At 40.6% G+C, this 20,683-nt stretch overlaps 1 protein-coding gene across 4 annotated transcripts in view; it reads left to right on the top strand.

Annotated features, from left to right (window-relative positions):
- CFAP61 (cilia and flagella associated protein 61) overlaps window positions 1–20,683 on the top strand; it is a 278,265-nt gene that overhangs the window by 155,624 nt on the left and 101,958 nt on the right. For all 4 annotated transcript variants that reach the window (XM_054695984.1, XM_054695993.1, XM_037493943.2 and 1 more), the window contains exon 19: window positions 17,026–17,124. In XM_054695984.1, the coding sequence (XP_054551959.1) occupies window positions 17,026–17,124 (99 nt within the window). The remainder of the gene's footprint in view (window positions 1–17,025; window positions 17,125–20,683) is intronic.

The following is a 20,683-nucleotide window of genomic DNA, read 5'->3' as shown; positions in this document are numbered from 1 at the left end:
GGGTCCTTCTGAAGGGTTAGATAAGGAAAGGGATGCAGAAATAACCCCTAAAAGGGGTCTGGTTGATATGGAGATGAACTTACCCCAAATGGTTATTTTGCTCATTTGATATTACATTAACCAGATAAAGAATGAATTATTTTTTCACTTTCCAGCAATTTGTTTAATTATCCAGAACATGACCTTAGTTAACCAGAAATCAGTCACATGTCATTATTGAAATTAGCAACAGAATTCATGTGTTTCAAATACTGTGGTCACTGTATAGTAATCTTTCATTGTGTGAAAGTAATAATGAGAAATATCCAGGAATATCTGCTTTCCTGTGTATACTACATGATAGTTTGAGGACTTCATGTGTTCTAGTGAGTCTTTTCATTTAATCTTTGAAAAGCAAGTCCTATGCAACCATTTTTGAGCAATGAATTATCAAGGTAGAGTTGTAAAATTCTAACAGTCAAGAAGTTATCATAAACTGGTCTTAAATTTTAATTTAGCTACATACTCAGTTATTATGTTTTGTTTAAATGATTATATTAAGATATATATGTATAATTTCCTTTTGTGAAATAAGCTAAGATTTAATAGTCAACTATAAATTTTGACATAAATACTTGATTGATCAAATTCCTCAAACAGACCTTTTTAAAGCATTTTAAAGTGCTCATAATTCTTTATCATCATTACACAGATTATGTACACTAAAAATAGAGTGGTGTCAGTTTACGGATCTCTAATCCTTAAGAGAGGAAATAGTTTTCTCATTATTTTCTCTAATTATTTTAAATTAACAATCACCATAGCAACCTACTGCATATTTTACTTTACCAGTTTAGCTGCCACTTGAACTCAATTTTCTAAATGATTTTTGAGTTGGAATAAAATTGAAGACACACCATTTTCACTGAACACTGGCCCCCAGTGAAGATTAAATCCACATTTTAGAGGCAAGATTTAGAAAAATCACCTTCCTTGGGCTCTTGTACTGCATTATCTAACCCAGCTGGGGTGCTGTAGTTCCTGGAAAACCCATTTGAGACCCAGTAAGCAACCTTTTTTCCCCAGAAAATCTAGTAATCCTGTCATCTGGTGACAAAACAGGCATAACTCTTTGTTCTTATATTACTTACATGCAAAAAAATTACAAAGCACATTTGGTTTCCTCTTCAAAGGGCACCAAAAGTAGTCCTTGTGTAAGTTCTTTTCCCTTGTCACAGGCTTCTTTTCCAAGTGCTAAGATGCTACTGGGGGGAGCTGAAGTCATTTTTCCAAAGTCATCAGGATGTAATTTCCAGAAAGAGAAAATACTGAGAGTTATACTTCAATATTCTTTTAAACATAACATTCTCTCTGGTCATGCTGCCCATCCACAGTGGCATCTTCACAGACACACAGCGTATGGTTGTCAGGCCGGTATGTCAATGTGCATCATCTTTCCTTACTATAGTACAAGGCTTTCTGGGCTCTCCAGTGCCCAGTGATATGTGTAATAGATATTTTCCTAGAGACACACACTAGAACCCTTTGTGAATTCCTCCATTCTCCCCGTTCTGGAAGAATTCTTGCACTCTGGGCTGAAAAACAGTGTCCTTGCCCTTAGAGCTCTCTACAATGTTCATCACCCCTCCCTGATTGATCAGCGGAGAAGAGGGGATCCAGGGTAACCCAGGGGTAGGAGGAGGCACAACTCATTTGTTCCTGTCCACAAGGTCATGTGCATTTGTCTTCTGCAGGCATTATGTTCACACAGCTCCACAGGCAGCAGAGGAGGGAGCGAGTTCAGGTCTACGCACCTACTCTGCCCTCATATGCATTCTAGCCTTCTTTCCCCATCATATGGCCTGCTAGGGTGTGCAGCCAAATGGTGGGAACCACAAGCCAAGCAGAGGAAGTACAGCAGGCATAGGGCTAAGGCCAGAAAGGAGCTTTCTTGGGGTGAGTTGGAGAAGGAAAAACCCCGCTCATCCTATGGTGTAGAGGACAGTGAACTGGAAGAGAAAGGCAGCTTTTAAGACATTTTCCTGTGAATTATCCATGTTCTTCATGATGCCCAAGATGCAAGTGATGGACCAGAACTGCTTTAATATGGTTCTTGTGATGGATAGGTTGTGTTCTTTTTGCTCTTTGGGACTGAAACTTCTTGGCTTGGGTAATGTGTTTCATCCTTCTTTGTATTTCTATTAAAAAATACTTAGTATTTCTATTAATTTACAACATGTACTACTGGAAAAATCAGAAAGAAGCGTGAGCCCACCTCTGCTGCCAACCAAGGCCCTGATGGTGGTCTCGTCCTCCTTATCATGCTGGGGGTGGGTCACAACAGGGATCCTGCCTGCCCAAAGGCGCTGTCACCCTAGGAACGCCACCAGCTGTAGCAGATGTAAGAAAGGGACTCCTTGTATATACTTGGATCAGCAGCCAAGTCCTGAGGTGAGATGCTATCATCCGTCATGTAGACACTATATCCCAGTAGAAAGTGTTATAATAAAGCCTAAAAGCACTTTACAGAAATCAAGAAGCTTCTTTCCATAACACATAGAAAATTTTATTTTGGGTACTGGGTTTAACCTGGCTGAACTTCCCAAACATGATATTTTGAAAATGTTAGGCTTTCCACAAAAGCATTTAAAATATTTTTAAAAGGAAATTTGAACATGCTGTTTTTTTAAAAAAGGGCAGGGACGAGATCTAATTTGTCTTATGTTTTACCTCTTTGGTGTTCACAGTGTGGCCTATGGTCTTGGGTCAACAGCGTCAGCATCACCTAGAGCTTGTTGAAAATGCAGAACCTCAGGCCTTGCCTCAAATTAGTCCCAAATAGGTCTATCTGTTTCTCCCCAGAATTATACAGAACAGCTTCTTCACTCTCATAGGTCTTAATGTACTGAGCTGAAGCAGATCGTATTTTATTCTGTTTCAACTTGCATGTCTATTACATTATTTACTCCTAATTATGGAGCGATTCCTTTTAATCCATTATATTCAAATCCTTCCTAATTCAATTGTGAAGTAAACGACCTCGTGAAGCGCCTGAAATGGCTCTAGAAAAAGGCATCGATAAATCCTAGAAGGACAATAGCTGAAAGCAGCCCTGGGTGGTGTCCAGATGACCCTTTGTGTGACTCCTGGAAAGTACTGGTAGCATTAGAGCCACCACTTCAACTACCGGGAAGAGTTCTCTCTCAAACCCACCCAATGATCTCACCTAAGAATGAAGTCGTCGGTTTTCGTGCTAGACATCGATTCCTCATCTGGTTGAATGTGTGGAGGTTCCAAGAATAGCTTGGAACTGGCAGTGCATGTTTGTAAAGCTACAATTGCGGCCGGATGACCATAACTCCTGTTATCGGGCAATGCAGGACCGCACAATATCCGCCGCAGCTGTGGCGTCTGGCAGCAACCAGCCAAGCGCTTGCAGCTTAATTAGGCTTTTTATCTTTACATTTGTCTAAGGACATCTGAAACCTTCAGTGTGGCCTGTCACTAATTAGGTGACTAATTAAATAGTTAGAGCCTCCTTGCTGATCTCAATACTAAACCCCAATGAACAGGTTGGTGGCTGTCGTTCTGACTGTCAGGCTCTGCCACAGGAATCGATGCATCTCTGTTCTCTCTGTGTGTCCTTTTGGTACCAGGGCAAAGGCAGCACAGTGGTCAGGACTGTGGCACATGCTTGCTGCCCTCCGTGCCTGGGGTGCAGGCAGCAATCATCAAGGCAGGTCTCATCTCGCCATATTGTTATGTTGGCTTCACACTGGGACCTGTCAAGGGTCGAGACGGGGCCCAGCTGGTAGCCGGGGTGGTGGGGGGGAAGATGGAGACAATTATGTGTCAGGCTCAGAGGCCCAGCCTCCACAGGCAAGAGGATCTGACATAATGACCCTGAACTCCCCCGGTATTGCTCGTCACAGTAGGGTTTCCTAATCGGACGCCAATATTCAAAGATAATTAATGTTAAATGAAAGTATCTTCATATATTGAAATTATCCACTTTTGCTCATTTCCGGATAACTTGTCCTTCTAGTACCCACTTTCATCCCAGGATGAAAGAAAAGTCATGCTCTTTGAGCATTTTTAGGTCTTTTGGGGGATCAGGTTATTGTCATGTTTTACAGTGTGGTTCTTTGGGGTTATGATATGGATAGCTAGTACATTCTTCCTAGTCTCACAAGGCACACACAGCTGCATAATGAACCCGCCCACTCAGTCTTCATCCTCTGCTATCAAATGATAACATTGCCACCTTTCTTGGTTTGCATTCCTTCAAAAGCTGAAAACAAAGAATTTCGGTACGAGTAGTTTATTTGGGAATGGGCCTGGAGAGCTACTTGAGCAAACAGGGTGGTGAGATGGGGAAGGGAGGAAAGTCAACAAAGCCCCCCAAAAGCCTTGGTTAGCAGGTTATCAGGGGCACGTGAGGTTCAGTCCTGTTGGGCCTCCAAGCGTCACAACTGAGAGTGAGCTGAGAAGCTGGAGCATTAACCCACCTGTTTCAATCCTTGTGGTTGTCAAGTCACTATGGGCTGTTCTTCCCTCCTGCCACTCAAGCTCTCTTGCTCAGGAGATGCCCCCGGGAGGAAAACATTGGTGGTAGAAGAACCATTTTCCCTGAAAGCCTCTGGGAGAGTGCCCTTCCTGTCCCAGTTTCTTTAGTTTGTTGTCTTCTTTCTTGACATTCATATAGCTGCCCTTTAAGGAAGACAAAGACCGAAAAAACCCCAGAGAAGACTGGGTTAAGAGGATTTCGTGACTGCCTCTCTTCCCAGGCATTCTTGCAGCTCTAAAGAGAACCCCAGGGGTACTGCTCCACCAGAAACCTTTGCTGGAGACAAGATGGCATTTGGGGTCTATCTTGGAAACTACTTTATTTCTACTCAGGGATGAAGATAAGATAACTACATCCACAGTTTTGAAATGTGGTCTATGGACCACACCGTCAACATAACCTAGAAAACTGTCAGAGGTCCAGATCTTCAGGCCCCATCTGTAGGGAATAGGATGTGGGGCCCAGGAATCATGTTTTCACAACTGTCCAGGGCAGCCTGAGGCCCTGTGCATTAGAGTACAGTGGACAGTAGAGCATCAGTGCTCTACCATGACTGATGGGGCCCAGGAACATCATCCAGCATGCGTGACCCTTAATTTCCTCATAGTACAATTGGGAAAACCACTCTAGAATCTATTGTCTGTGATGGTGCGAAGGCTCAAACAGGTCGTATATGTAAAGCATCAGGGAAATGCCTAGCACTCAATATTTATTAGACAAAGTAAACTTGTATATCTTAATCCCTGCTGGGAGCAGACCATTGTCTTTCAAGACCATTGTCTTTCACCCTCTGAGGAAAGAGGGTCTTCTTTTTTTTTTTTCCAAGATTTATTTATTTATGCACACAAGAACTGGGGTACAGGCCAGAGGTGTGGGCGTGGGGGGTGAGGGGATTCACCAGAGACAGAGTGGGGAACAGAACAGGCAGATCGACTGAAACACACTGCTGAGGGGAGCAGTGGGCGAGACAGGAGAAGTCTGCTGAGCCATGTGGGTATCTACCTGGCCAAGGGTCAAGCTTAAGCTGTAGTGGCTGCAGACAGCTTCATAGGTTGCATCTTAACCCCTTGTGCCACCAGGGAGGCCCCAGAGGGTCTTCTTAATGTGGAAGATGCTCTCTTCCCCAAGAGTTCGGGATAAACCAGAGGTATTTCCTGCCAGCAGCTATGCATGCCCCTTGCCAGAGCTCCTTGTCTGGCAAACACATTCCCTTGGAGTTCCATTCCAGTGGCGACCACCTCTGGCTTAACATCAAGGACCACACAAGCAGCCCAATACTCTGTTGCTTCTGTTTTGCAAAACTTCTTGACTTCAGGGAAAGCTGAAATTGTTTGTGTACTGCTCTTGTAGTTGACAACCCAAACTGAGGGCTGTCTAGATCCTATGGACCAAGGATTTTCATGGTTAAGGGGCCACCTCTGCAACTCTAAATGCCCATCAATCCTTTATAGACTGCTGATGGATCTTAGGCCTTTTCCTGATATTTAGATGTTTTGCAAACCTTAATCTGGTCATACTTGGGTCCAGTATTCCACCACTATCTTTCAAGTTTGTCATCTAAATCTTAGGGGGCTCTGAGTGCACCCCCACTGCCACCAAGTACAGCAGTTTCACTTCATTGGAAAAAAGTGACTGAGACAAAAATTTCAGTCTTTACTCATATCTCCCACATATTTAATGGGCTCAGTCATAAACTTCCTTGATAGAAACTTCTATGTAATCCTACTTTCTTTTCTGAGCACCCAAGTCCCCTGGGAGCCTCTCATTTTTTCTATCCCTGAAACAATGGTTCTCAAATGTTGTCGTGGGAACACCAGCATCAACATCATTTGGGAAATTTTTAGAAACACAAATTCTTAGGTCTCACTACAGACCTAATGCTTCAGAAACTCAGAGAATGGAGTCCAGCAATCTGTGTTCTGACAAGTCCCCCTAGGATTCACTCTGTGATGCCACTAGGTCAATTGCACCTCCATCCTGTAGCGCCACCTTTCTCATGGGCCGTCTCATGCCCCAAATGACAAAGTAAAATGCGCCCTCAGCCATACTCTCTTCATTTCACTTCAGCTCTGATTCCCCTGATCACTTCCTTTTTTCTCTGAAGAGGGAGGATTCAGGCTATAACACCTACCCACTGAATTCTTTTATCCCAATAGAAGCAAATAGAAGTGTCCACAGGCACTGAGGGGATAAGCTGACCCTTTCTTGCAACACTTGACATTGGGTAAAAATTTGGTGGGGACAACTAGAAAAAGCCTGGTCTGGATGCATGTGAGTGGGGGCCCTTCTGTAGAAGTGCCAGCTGGTCATGTTCTCCGGGAAATGGAAGTGCTTGGAATCACTGTATGAGACCCAGACCAGACAAGGCTGGCTACTGAGAGAGGGTTCTGGAGACCATATTTATTTCTATCTATAGTTCTCTGAAGATAATTCCTTTAAAAGGAATAGCTAGAATCTTCCCAATATCACCAACATAGTAATGTACTTGGGCTTGGAAGAAACTGCTCTCAGTTTCCCTTTCTATTTTATGAATTTGTGGTGGAGGAAAATGTTATGAATCAGCTTCCTAGACATCAAGGTTAATGTTGATAATTTTCCTATAAGCCACAGATTGCAAAAATTCCAGACTCAGAATTCTTCCCATTAGTGCTACTTTTGGAGGGTGGGGCACAAGTAGGGGTGTAGTTGCCTATCCTTTATAAAAAGACAACTTCCTAGGACCTTATTTCTGGGGTTACAGTTTGATAGTGCTGGACTGAGTGCTAGGAATCTGTATTTTTTTTAAAGATTTATTTATTTGTGCATACAAGAACTGAGGTACAGGCCAGAGGTGGGGGTGAGGACTCACCAGAGACAGAGTAGGGAGCAGAACAGGCAGAGTGACTGAAACAAACTACTGAGGGGCAGGCAAGTCACGAGAGGTCTGCTGTGCCATGTGGGTTGCTCCTTGGCTGGGGATCGAACTCATGCTGCAGCGGCTGCGGATACCTTCATAGGTTGCGTCTTAACGCCTTGCACCACCAGGGAGGCCCCTAGGAATCTGTATTTTTTTAACAGACTCACCAGGTCACTCTGACATGCAGTTGCATTTAGTAATCATTTGTGTAGATATTTCCTTAAAATTGGCAGTGTTATCTATAAGGAAACCTATTTCTCCCTCTAGTTTCTCAACCTAAGTAACCTTTTTTATAGACCTGTTGTCCAAACCACATTTTCTAATTCTCAACACAGCATATAACTTCTAAATAGATCATTACTTCAAGGCTCACCAGGCATAATTATTACCTTATTAAACATTAAATAATTGAAATCATTACCTGTTCATAGAATTTACATGTTAAGTTGGAACTCGTAGAAAACATTTCACAAAGTTTGATGCTTAAGCTTTCACCATTAAGAATGAAGGCCCAATAAGACATATCTGCTAAGCATGAGGAAACCTGCCCACATGGTGTTAATAAAGCCTTCCTAACCTCTGGCATTTGCCCAGAATGTTAAAATTCTTCATCGCCCTTACTCCCCACCAGAAGTGATCTCACTCAATTTTGAATTTCCCATAATGCTTTGTTATTCCAGTGTTATGAAAATGATGGATTTGTGTCTTCTACTTTTGCCATCTTTGTATGTGAAGACCTTTCCACTTGTCTTTTACGCTGACATCCTGGTATTTACATCTTATACAGAAACAAATAAACGTATGTTCAAAGTAAAAGTGTCTAATATTTTTACTTTTATCATCAACTGTTTCCCCTAAATTAGAAAGCAAGACTCAATTTCATTTCAGTATGTTTGCCAGAATCCCCCAATTTTATTTTTATTCGTTGAGAGGGCATTTCAAACATTACATAGACATTTTCATTTTGCTCATGTTTTGCTTATATGCCAAGTTCCAAATTTCACAAATCTTCCTCCAGCCCTTTAATCTAGCCACCAGCGTCCTCTCCTGTCAGGCGCCTGAGAAGCCACAGAGCTCCTACGTTACTACAGGCAAAAGTTTACTGCTATCTGGTGGGTCCAGTGTTGATTCTACATCCCTTGCCCCAGGACACAAGCCTGGTCTCAGGCAAACTTAAGTGATTTACCTTTGGGGCCTCCCTGGTGGCTCAAGGGGAAGACATAACCTATGATGCTAGCTGCAGCCACTGCAGCACGAGTTCCATCCCCAGCCAGCGAGATATCCACATAGCGCAGCAGACCTCTCCTGCCTCACCCGCTGCTCCCCTTATCAGTGTATTTCAGTAGATCTGCCTGTTCTGTTCCCCGCTCTGTCTCTGGTGAATCCTCTCACCCCCAACACCTCTGGCCTATACCTCAGTTCTTGTATGCATAAAATAAATAAATCTTTTTTAAAAAAAAAGAGAGAGAGAGAGAGATTTACCTTTGGCCATTTTCTCCAGGCCCCATTGTGGTTCCCACCAGGGCTTCTATGAATAGGGGAGCCATGCAAAACTGTACCCAAGAGAAAGGAGAAATAGGTTTTGTGGGTCATGATTATAGATTTGCTGACGCTTCAGAGAAATAGAGTTTAAGTTCTCTAAAGGAGCTGAAGGGATCACAAACTGAATCAAGTGACTCAGCAAATTCTGTTGGTAGAAAGCAATACATTTATTGTTACATAATAAATTTATTGTTACACAATAAATGCATTGATTGTTAAAAAAAAAAAAGGAGAAAGGAGAAGTGGGGTCTGGGAAAGCTTTGAACCTTTTCCTCAACTATGAACACCCCTCTCTAGAAGTGCTTGGAATCCTTAACACCTCAGTGTCTCTCTCTCTCTCTCAGAGAGTATCGTTACCTACAAAGGTATGGTGATGGCTGAAGCTTTACTGTTATTTTTACTAGCTCAACTAAAATGAAGTAAGTGGCAGGTTGACAGGTTTCTATCACTCAGAAAGGTAAGCAACAGGCAAATTTTCATTTATCATGCTTACCATGAATTGGCAACAAAACCCTCTTTATTAGAAGGATAGGGAAGTTTTGACCTAATTTTGTCAGAAAAGTCTCTTGTGATCTAAATATAAAAAAAAAAATCATTGCTGAAGCAGTTAAGACTTTTTCAGGGAATAGGGACCTCCTTGGTGGTGAAAGGGTTTAAGACAGCACTATCAAGCTACCACCAGCCACCAGCCACTGCAGCCGGGGAGCTAACCCACATGGTGAAGCAGACCTCTCCTGTCTTGCCCTCTGCTCCCCTCAGTAGTGTATTTCAGTAGACCCGCCTGTTCTGCTCCTCACTCTGTCTCTGGTGAATCCTCTCATCCTCTGGCCCTGCACCTCTGGCCTGTACCCCGGCTCTTGTATGCATAAATAAATAAAACTTTAAAAAAAGACTTTTTTCAGGGAAAAATTGATAGATTATCTTAGTCTATTCTATACTTAACAATAAACATGTTGTTCTAATTTATCTTGCCCTATATTTTTCTTCTAATATTGGAATTTCCTGTAACTTCCACTTTTAAATCCCATCTATAGCATTTTATCATTGTTTGTGACTATGTAGTGGTATTAAAACTGAATTAAATCTAATTTATTCTTTGATTACTAAAATATGCAGTTAGGTTAAATAATCTATCTTGAGCTAGGATATACTGTCATTTGGCAAATATTTTATCATTGTATTGAACAATTCAGAAGGCAGAGATTTTAGTAAATTGTAGCATTTTGGTTGATGTGGAAAATTATTTTCTCACTACACTATTTGCTCAAATGAAAACATTAATGAAAGAAGTTTTTTAAATTACTTGCTTAGGTTGCCCTCACTATCCCAAAAATAAGGAATAAGCAGAAACATTTAAAAAATAATAAGCATTCACCTGGCAGGTTGACAGGTTTCTACCACCCAGAAAGGTAAGCAACATGCAAAGTTTTATGTTTCTTTTATCATGCTCACCATAAATTGGCAACATGACCCTCTTTATTTGAAGGATAAGGATGTTTCGACCTAATTTTGTAGCTGCCCTCCTGAAGCAGGGAATGAAATGCAATACCTTTTACTTATTTCCCTGGATACTCTAATCCCTCCCTGCTTTACAAGTATCTTTGAGCTGTTCCTCCCTTTGTATCCACAGCAACGTGAAATCCCCACTGGAATTATCTGCTGCGAAAATGCAGGTGCACTTGCTTAACGTTTCAGTGGGTTGAGCACTTAACTTGAGCTTTTTTTTTTTCCACGACACAGTGACCTTTGATTTTGGAGCAGAGAGCTCAAAATGATGTTAGATATTGTTTATATACATTAAACCAACACCAGCAAATCCGAGAGTTGTGCTTTCTCTGTGGTGCTGCTGTTCCTGCCATTTCATGCAATGCACGCCCAAACTCAAGGTATATTTTGTGGCTCACTATTCTATATGTAAGATTTTTTGAACATTCATAGATAAGTAAATTTAAAGACTTGAGAATGTGGAAGCTGCTATATATCTGTCTACATATATATTTATATTACTATGTACCAGCTTTCCATTCTTTCTCTTTGGTTTTAGCCAAATTCCTTTTTCACACTTCATCGTGGCTATGCTAGTCCTTTATTCAATCTTCCAGTTCACTACTTTCACCTTTCTTGTTTTACCTTTCTATTCTCCTTCCTCTTTCTCAAGCAAGTACATCTCCTCCATCATAAAGAAAATGGATACCAGCCATCAAACAGGCCCCTTCCTCTTCCCCTTTTTGCCACTTCTAAACATCTACAGGAGTCTTCTTCCATTTTCCCAGATTTGGTGGGTGTTTACCCACTAGTTCTCTCTCCTCTTCAAAGTTCCTCTTCTATCTCTCCCTAGCCCTATATCAACAGACTTGCTTTTTTTATGAAAGACATACATATATATACACACACATATATTTACATATATACATATATATAAACATCCAGAAAATACCATGCCACCAAACCTTTGAGAGAACTCTTTAATTGTATAATTGCATAATTCAGGATAATACAGTGTGGTAATCTGGCAACTTACCAGTCATTTGATCCTTATTAGGTTATTCAAATTATTCAGTGTCAAAGGGATTGCTTTTATAGTAAAGATATATATATATATATTTGTATTTATATATTTACTATATACGGATAATTAATGAGCCTTCTTTTCACATAGAAATGGAAAAATGAACTGTATATAACTGTATTTTAGTACAAAATAAACCACTTTTCAATCATATAGTTTCCATAGCCAAAATAAATTTTAACTGCATGTGAGTATGAACACGTATGATTATTATTTGTGTTTTCTATTAAATGGCAATAAATCAAAGAGCTGTCATTGCTGGGCCTTTACAGATTTGGCAGCCATAAGTAGCTGGGGTTAATTGTGACCTTTATGTTATTTGAACATTGTCAAAATTTTGATTCTTATTAGAGGATAAGATGTGCTCAGTTTTCTTTGTATCAAAAAAGAATATTCATTTTCAAATGACACACATCCTTAGAGACTATAGAGCAAAATCTTTCATAATATTTAGCTATTTTTAAATGTCAGGTGCAGTTGAGTTTATTACATTGCCGACCTGTGCTGTCACCAAAAGTCCTCTGCTTTTAGTGGTACTTAACAGATTGTCAGTAAATTGATAGCATTTCCACATTTGGAAAATTTCCAATCTCCTCATGGGAAAGGAGGGCAGGTGTTGTCCTCTAACTTGGGGAAGATTTCTTTTTTGGCATTTGGTTGCTTTAAGGGGAGGTGCAAACAAAGAAGAGATTTTAGAAAAAAAAATCATTCTCATCATTCTGAAGCCTATGAAAAGATCAGCTCACCCATAAAAATTCACAGGCTCTAACTGGAAGGCAAGTTTGCAGCAGGAGTATTTTAAATACTTCAGGGAAAACAAGAAGTGAGTCTCAAGCATGTAAGTTCTTCAGAAGCCTCCATGTACATGCTCCAGGCATGTGGTTTAATGTTACTAAGAGGGCTATTTAGAGGGGCCTGGTGATAGAGACAGTGCTACTTAGGATTGGAAGACATGGCTTCATGTTAAATTATGAGCTTTGTGATCATGAACAAATTACCTGCCACTTCCAACCTTGATTTTCTTTTTTAAGAAATAAGATTAATAATTGTTCTGTATGAAATAGGGGTAATAAAAACCTACATCCTTCAAGACAAATTGTCTCGAAGATTCTTTTCTATGATAATGCCTATGAGTGAGCTTTGGGCCCAAGAAAGCCTGATGCAAATATGAGGGAGTTTTGTTTTTAAAAGGAATCCTCTAGAATTTTCTCCTAGGTAATCCTTCAATAACCTTATTAGAATAATTATATATTACGCATATGTAATAATACATATATGTATCTCCCCTGCTTTTTTTTTTTAAGATTTATTTATTTTTATTTATTTATACAGCACTGGGTACAGTCAGAGGCATGGGAGGGTGAGAGAATTCACCAGAGCCAGAGCGGAGAGTAGAACAGGCAGAGTGACGAAGTACACTGCTGAGGGGAGCAGCAGGCAGCAGGAGAGGTCTGCGCGCCTCTCCCCTGCTTTTTAAAAGTTCCCTTTTAGGTAACTGTTCACCAATCAAAAGAATTTTGAAGAGGATTTTAGCTTTTATAACAAAAGATGAAAATCAAAAATAAAGTGCAGTGATGGTTTTGTAGCAACCACTCTCTAGGCCCTGTGCAGAGAGAATGCCCCACCAATTCCTTCCCCAGCACCTCCTTTATGCAGGCTGGCATTTTATCATATTCCTGTTTTTATTATATGTTAATGTTATTTGAGTTTTATGTGTTATTTGGTATGATTGGGTAGGTTATTTTGGAGGGCCTGTTTTTTCCATATAAATTAGTGATAATTGCGTCTTTGCTTTATGCCATTTCTGCTCACGACAGATTTCACAGGAGTTCTCTACTTTCAGGTAATGGGAGAGACTTGAGGCATGGTGACCTGGGATAAGCAGCTTGGGGGGTCTTAGTTACAACCTTTTGCACAGTTCTTGGTATGCAGCTGAGTACCTGGTATGAATCTTGCTTCATGATAGCCATGTACCGCCATGAGGTAGAATGGACCTGGGGGGGGGGTCCCATGACTACTCCCTTTACTCCTTGGTATGCAACTATACAACTCACCTCTTGGTATGTAGCCACTTCATATCTGACCATATGCAGCTGCCAATGAAAACCTACCTGGAACCCTGTAGAAACTGAAAGTTTATATAAGCACCTAACTTCCTACAAATGGGGCTCAGCCTTTGGATGCGAATCTGCTGAGTCAGCACCAGGGCATGAAACCTGGTTCTTGTTAGCCCTGGTGTCTAAGTTTCCTTTGTGCCATATAACAACGTGTGTGTGTATGTGTATGTATGTATACTTGAAAATAATAAAACTAATATTTTTTTAAATAAATTTTATTTTTATATTCCCCATACAATTGCAACCCCCTTATTTTGACCCCAATCCCTCCCCTCCCCGCCCCTTACCCCCCATAGAGTGTCTCTGGTTCATAGTTTTTGTTGATTTTGATTTTCACTTTCTTATAGTTATTCATTTTCCTGGTCCCTTATTTAAGTTTTCTAGCCCTTTGCACTCCGAACCATTCTGGACATTGGCTACCAGGTACTCAACTCTACTTTGCGGCGGAAACGTGCATTTACAGACCCTCGTATTATTTAGTATAATTTTGGAACCAAGTAACGTATTATAATGATATTGGACTTATATGAATTGGGTGACATCGAGGAATGTATATTTGCAAAAAAAACAATATTTTATTGTTTATAATTTTGTACAGTCTGATAAGTTTTGTAACACTCCCCCATATGCATTGCAGGCTGATTAGTGCATGTTTGACATGTCTGTATAGAGGTCTATCTGGAGCTCATCTTCATTACTACTTGTGTCATGAGACTCATTCGTGGTTGGATGCTTTGCCATTGTTCTAATAAAAAATATGAATAAATGCATGGGTTGAAAATTTCTAATTGTTATTACTAACTGACAAGATGATATTTACCAAAATAGCTTTCACCAAACAATTTATTCACTAAGAGAAGAATCACTTTTCCGATTTTCTCCTCTGTGTGCACTGCTCGAAGCTTCAAACCAAAATGAGCTCAGCTTTGAAAATCTTTTCCACCAGATGTAGACTTGTTTATTTGTAATTATATATCTCACTATACAGTGTGCGCTATGTTCGAAAACCGACCTTTCTTCTACAAACTCCCCTTATCGCTCTTTTCAAGTGGCGTCGCGAAGTGCTCGGACCGTCATGAGCAGGCATTTCACGTTCTTGCTCGACACAAAACCCGCTGACATTTCTTGTATATATCTTAGTAATTTTACGATATTTTGATTTAATTTCTTGTGCCATTTCAAGATAAAACTTCAGGGAAACATGCATGTCTCAAAAAGTTGCGTTGAAATAACTCTATTCCCCGTAATCACTAATAAATTGCAATGTCCCCTGAGAGGGGACATCCGAGTGATATGCTATAATTCCTATGTCCCCTGAGAGGGGACAGTGGAGTGCAAAGGGCTAGATTCCTGCTATGAGTGAGAACATCCGGTATTTTTCTTTTTCTTTCTGGCTTATTTCACTGAGCATGATCCCTTCCAGCGCCATCCATGTTGCTGCAAATTGCATGTGTTTATCTTTTTTGAATGCTGAGTAATATTCCATGGTGTATATGTACCACATCTTCTTGATCCAGTCATCTATTTTTGGACATTTGGGTTGTTTCCAAAGAGGAAATGCAAATGGCCAACAGGCACATGAAAAAATGTTCAACATCACTTGTAATCAGGGAAATGCAAATCAAAACTACCATGAGATACCATCTTACACCAGTGAGAATGGCACATATTAAAAAAACTAGCAACAACAAATGTTGGCGAGGGTGTGGAGAAAAAGGAACTCTCCTGCACTGCTGGTGGGAGTGCAAACTGGTCCAACCACTATGGAGAGCTGTGTGGAGATTTCTGGACCTACTAAACATAGAGCTTCCATATGATCCAGCAATTCCACTCCTAGGTATTTACCCAAAGGACACAGAAACATCAATTCCAAAGAGCACCTGCACCCCTATGTTTATAGCAGCACTATTTACAATAAAACTAATATTGACTGATGTGAATTTGTTGTCGTTTTTTGGAGTCAGTGGGTTTGGAGGGCAGGGTCCTTGGGTTCACTCTGGGAAAGGTTTCCCCGTTTCAGCAACACGCGGCGAGTTTCCTGGCGAGCTTCTCCATGAGACAGAGACCGTAGTGATATTTAAAGGGCAGGGTTATTAGGAAAGAGAACAGAAAAGTAAAGTACACTTGCATAGACACACGCAGGCAGGAAGAGCTGCTAAGAGGTCTGCATGGTCACAGGCGGGTGACCTTGAGGAGAGCGGCCTCCTCCGCTGAGGGAGGTCAATCAAGAGATGGCCCAGAATGGACAGATCACGGGCAGGCAGGAGGCTGCTGCCCTGCAGAGGAGAGTTGATGAAAAGAAGCACCTGCATAGTCACAGGTGGGCAGAGGGAGTCTTCTGTTTGGGAGGGGTCACTCCTTGTGAGCCGTCCGTCGGTAGCTTATTTTGAATAACTATGTAGAATGTGAAAGAGACCTGAGATTCTACAATGGGCTCAATCTCCATTTCTCTATCTTTGGATGCACCCTCGAATACCTGCTTGGATGTTATGCTTTGTAATCTAGGCATCTGAGCCTAAGGATACTAGTCTGTACCTGAGGATACTAGTTTCCACAACTGTGTCATCAGCACCTAAGGATCTTGGTTTCCAAGGCTGTGGCAATTGCTATGCTAATCTCTTCTACCCCCACCTCCTTGTGAGCCAAGTTTCTGGTCTTGTGGTGCACCTCCTTTTCAGTTTTTTTTTCTTTTCTTGTCCTCCATCAAATTCACTTCTGCCCCACCTTTGGATCCTCCTTAACAATTTCAGACATGTGACACACAGGAGAACCAGAAGCTAGATGAGAAGACACTGGAGCCAGCGAGCTTGGGTTCACTCCTTGCCTCTAGACACTAGTTATAAGATCTTAGACAAATAACTTCCCCTCATTTCCACATAAGCATGTAAGGGTAAAATATTGCTCTCCTCATGGTTCTGATATGAGGACTGTATGAAAGAGTTTGAGTATAAGCTTTTGGAAAGTTTAACTGTGTTGATTATGATTACTAGCAATTTTTTAGTAGTTAACATTGAAACTTTGCACTAATTTATACTAAATTTTCCTCCCTTGCCCCAATTTGTAGGTTTTATTTTCTTTTACTTTGAGAAGGAATTTTTAAAAAAATTAAATGAATTAAATGGTGTCTGCCATGACAATGGTATAGTTTTTGGATGTTTCTGTCATTTGCTACTCAGATCCATCTTCCTTCTTTCATTTAAGGCCTCAGTTCTGTTTGAAGACTTGTATCCAAAGAGTTGCTAGATTTAAGAAAAGTTCAATAATGGGTAACAGAAAAAATAAGGTTAAATTGAATTATAATAAACTCTCAACAAATCATGCTTTACCTCTTTTTATGTGTTTTCTTCTTTTACAGCTCACACCTGAAGTTTAGTAATCTTACTCTGATTTCAACGCATGGACTCCCAGGGAAAAAACTTCTGGACTCTGAACACAGGAAGTTTTTAGCGACTGAGTATGAATTCTATTTGTTTTCTCATTTTGGGATGCAAATGTCCTAATTTGTGTGGGTCATTCTTATGCTTAATAGCAGTTTTTTCAGATTGGAAAGGGAAAAGGGCTTTGCAACTGGGGTTAATAAATTTCTTAGGAGACACAAGTACAAACCCCTAAATGAAAAAAAGGTGGGGTTGGGCTGTCATGTGATATTTGAGGGAAGACATCTGCCCTGTTCCAGATAACTGGGACCAAGCACTCTGACCCAGCCACTGCTCTCATTCTGGTTCTGAGTAACGCTATAGGTAGGGAAGCTGGATGACTGTTTGCATCAGGCAAGGCAACTCCCCTGAGATTCAGAGTTGGGAGATAAAGACAAGGTGCCTTACTGGGGGTTGGGTCTCACATCCCTCCTGGCCATTTATAATCAGGCAGAGGGGGAGTCTGATCAGGCAGAGACCTTTTGTGCCAGATCAGGCAGACTTCATTGTTTCTATCCCAGTAGAATCACTATTTGACATCTTCCATTCTAGAAAGTGCTATTTCATTATCACACAGTTTCCATTAATTTTAATTTCCTGTAGCAAAACATGGGTACAAGAATGATTAGGCTCCCTGCCTCTAGAAACAATGTCCCAATTTTTCCAACAAGGATGACGGAAATTGTTTGGGGAGGGTGAAGGGGGACCGCTAATTTTAGAATTCATGACAAAGGGATCTTCTTTCCTCTGTGAAAATGACTTACTTTGCCATCCAACAGTGAGGGAAACAACTTTCTTGACTGCAGCAAAACTAGAACCAGGCTTATTTCAACTTAATACTTTTATCAAAATATAAATTTTGGGCCTTTTTAATTATTTGGAAGGACATCAACAGGTTGCAGTAGAAAAAATTGCGGGTTTTGGGCCAGGGGCATCAAGATTCCCATCTTGTCTCTAGCACAACAGGATTTCATTTCCTGAGCTCTGGGTTTTTTCACTGTGAAAAGTGTGCAATGTTGTTGGATTTGGAGGCTAAAATTCGTGTAACCCCAAGTTCTGACAGAGCATTGACACACGCACAACCCCTCCCCTTACTTTCCCTCTCTCTAAATGACATCATTCCCAGAAAAAATTTGGTGTGATTGATAAATGTCTTAGGAGGAAGTTAATTCAGTTAGTGCGATATAGTTTTCTGTCAACTCCTGTTAGGGATATTATAGCAGAGAACGCTTGTAAGTGACCTCCTGGTTCAAAACTGCCTGGGATCTGCCTGTGACTGGGTGGGAAGTCACCTGGTATCTGTTTCTGTCCTCACCTTTCCACATTCTCAACACACTAGCCAGAGCGATGCTGCACAGCCAAGAACTGCACTGTCCAATCTGGTGACTACTAACCACATGTGGCTATTTAAATTTAAATTAATTAAAGTTAAATGAAATAAAAAATTCAGCTCCTCAATCACATTAGTCACATTTCAAGTGCTCTCAAATAGTCACATATGGCTAGTAGCTACCATATCAGACAGCACAACTATAGAGCATCTCCATCATCACCGAAAGTTCTAGAAAGCTCCTGCCTAAAACCTGTTCCTGTCCAATTTCCAATGACTTCTCTGGCATCATCTTTTACTATTTTGCCCTAGTTCTCTCAAAAATAGTTTTTACTATTTTTGCCTGTGTAGAGAGAACACAGTTCCTCCTCAGAGAGAACTGTGGCCTTGATATTACTGGACATAATGGGCAGGTCCCTACCTCAGGGCTTTTGCTTTTCTCTCTTTAAATGATTTTCTTAAATGTCAACTTTTCAGTGAGACCTACCCTGACGACCCATTCATTTGCAACCAACACTATGCAGTCCTCTTTACTCTACTCTCTTTTTTTCCCTTGCTGTACAGATCCCAATTTTATATAATTTGCCTTTTAAAATTATGCATATTCTTTATATCCTAATCCTTCAACTATAGTATAAATTTTGACCATAATATAAATTCCACAAGGACAGGAATTTTGAGCCTTTTTGTTCACTGATGTATCCCCAGCATCTGCAACAGTGCTTGGCACTTAACAGGTGTTCAATGAATAATGTCAAATAGATGAAAGTTACCTGCAAAAAAACTCCCCTTTAGATGATAGACAGGGTCTAAATAACAGAGGCTTCTGCATGGGTTGACTACATATTATCATCATTACAAAAATCATACACTGAAACATACACAGGATACTGCTTTCAAGTGGTCCTCACACCCCAAAGAAGGAAATTATTGTTGATCATGGAATTTAAAAATAACAAGTATGTGACGTTCATACATTTAATGGTTTAAACTCCTGATATTAAATACTAATTCTGAACTTTTCCCTATTAAATACTAATTCTGAACTTTTTCCTTGATTTGTTATTGCTCTTACTATTTTTTGAACAGCCAGTTTTTGTCTTCTTTCCCTTGCCAATCAAGTGTCTGGCAGAGGTGCTGATCACATGTCCAGGAAGCAGAGAAAGGAAGGTGGTGGAAGGAAGAGAAAAGGGAAGCAGGGGGAAATTCACTAATTGGACAAACAATCCTGAACAACTGAGAGTTAATTGTGATGTTCCTCCTTTCAAGAGTGTCACAATAATTTCTTCAAGAACACCTCTAACCTTCATTGCAGTTCTCAAGGGTTCTGAGTCTATGAAGTGCAAGTCCCACCATACTTAGACTTGCTTTCCTGGGGTTGGTTTGCCTCTAATTTTGTACCTGGAGCTTTGGCCTAACCCTCTGACCACTTCATTTGAGTACTGATCGCAACTTTGAGCAAGTAGCCAGTCTTTACATATGTCTTCTTCCAGGAATTTCCTTATCCTGCTTTTATGCTGTTTTCCTTACTACCTGTTTCCAGAATGTTCTATGCAAACAACCTTTCATGTTGTTTTCAAATCAGGGTCAATTGCACTTTAGAAACATGAAGTTTTAATGATTTTCCTTCTCTGGTGTTCTGCTGGTGTACTCGTGACTTTGCCTTTAAAAGCCCACTCTCAGCCCAGGTGTACCCACCTATGCATGCCCACACCCTACTCCAGGTGCCCACCATCAGGCATGCATTCAGGACCGCAGGGATCCATCATCAATCCTAAGGGTGGGAGGGCAGAAAAGCCTGACAATCATTCACCCTACAATAATAATATCCATATCACTATCGAAGTGAAATTTTAAACTAAGAAATGTCATTTCAGTATAGTAACAAATTGTAAAAACAAGCACCCCATTCATTAATGCTTCCTAAAGGTCCAAAAGACACCCCCACAATGCTCCTAAGTGCCACTTCCCACTGGATAGCACATCAGATTTTAACCATGAACTATGTATTCTGCTACTACCAACATCACTGTCATAATGTCATTAAAAATAGCGTTGTCTCAGTCTTCCACAAATTTCTCCTGAGAACTTTTATCTTTCAGTAAATCCCCATAAGACTAATCCGTGTACACTAACTTTATTTAATTTTTCCTCATCTTGGAATGCCAACGGCACCATTCCTGACATGAAGAGGTTGTGTCACAAATGAGAACAATCCTTTGTGGGTCTCTGGTGAATGTACAAAATCAATACAGTTTCCTATTTTC

The sequence above is a fragment of the Talpa occidentalis genome, unplaced genomic scaffold, assembly GCF_014898055.3.
Source record: "Talpa occidentalis isolate TD23 unplaced genomic scaffold, MPIMG_talOcc4v2.1 talOcc4.10, whole genome shotgun sequence".
Taxonomy (NCBI): domain Eukaryota; kingdom Metazoa; phylum Chordata; class Mammalia; order Eulipotyphla; family Talpidae; genus Talpa; species Talpa occidentalis.
Note: the sequence above shows the minus strand (reverse complement) of the source record. Positions and strands in the feature narration are given on the sequence as shown.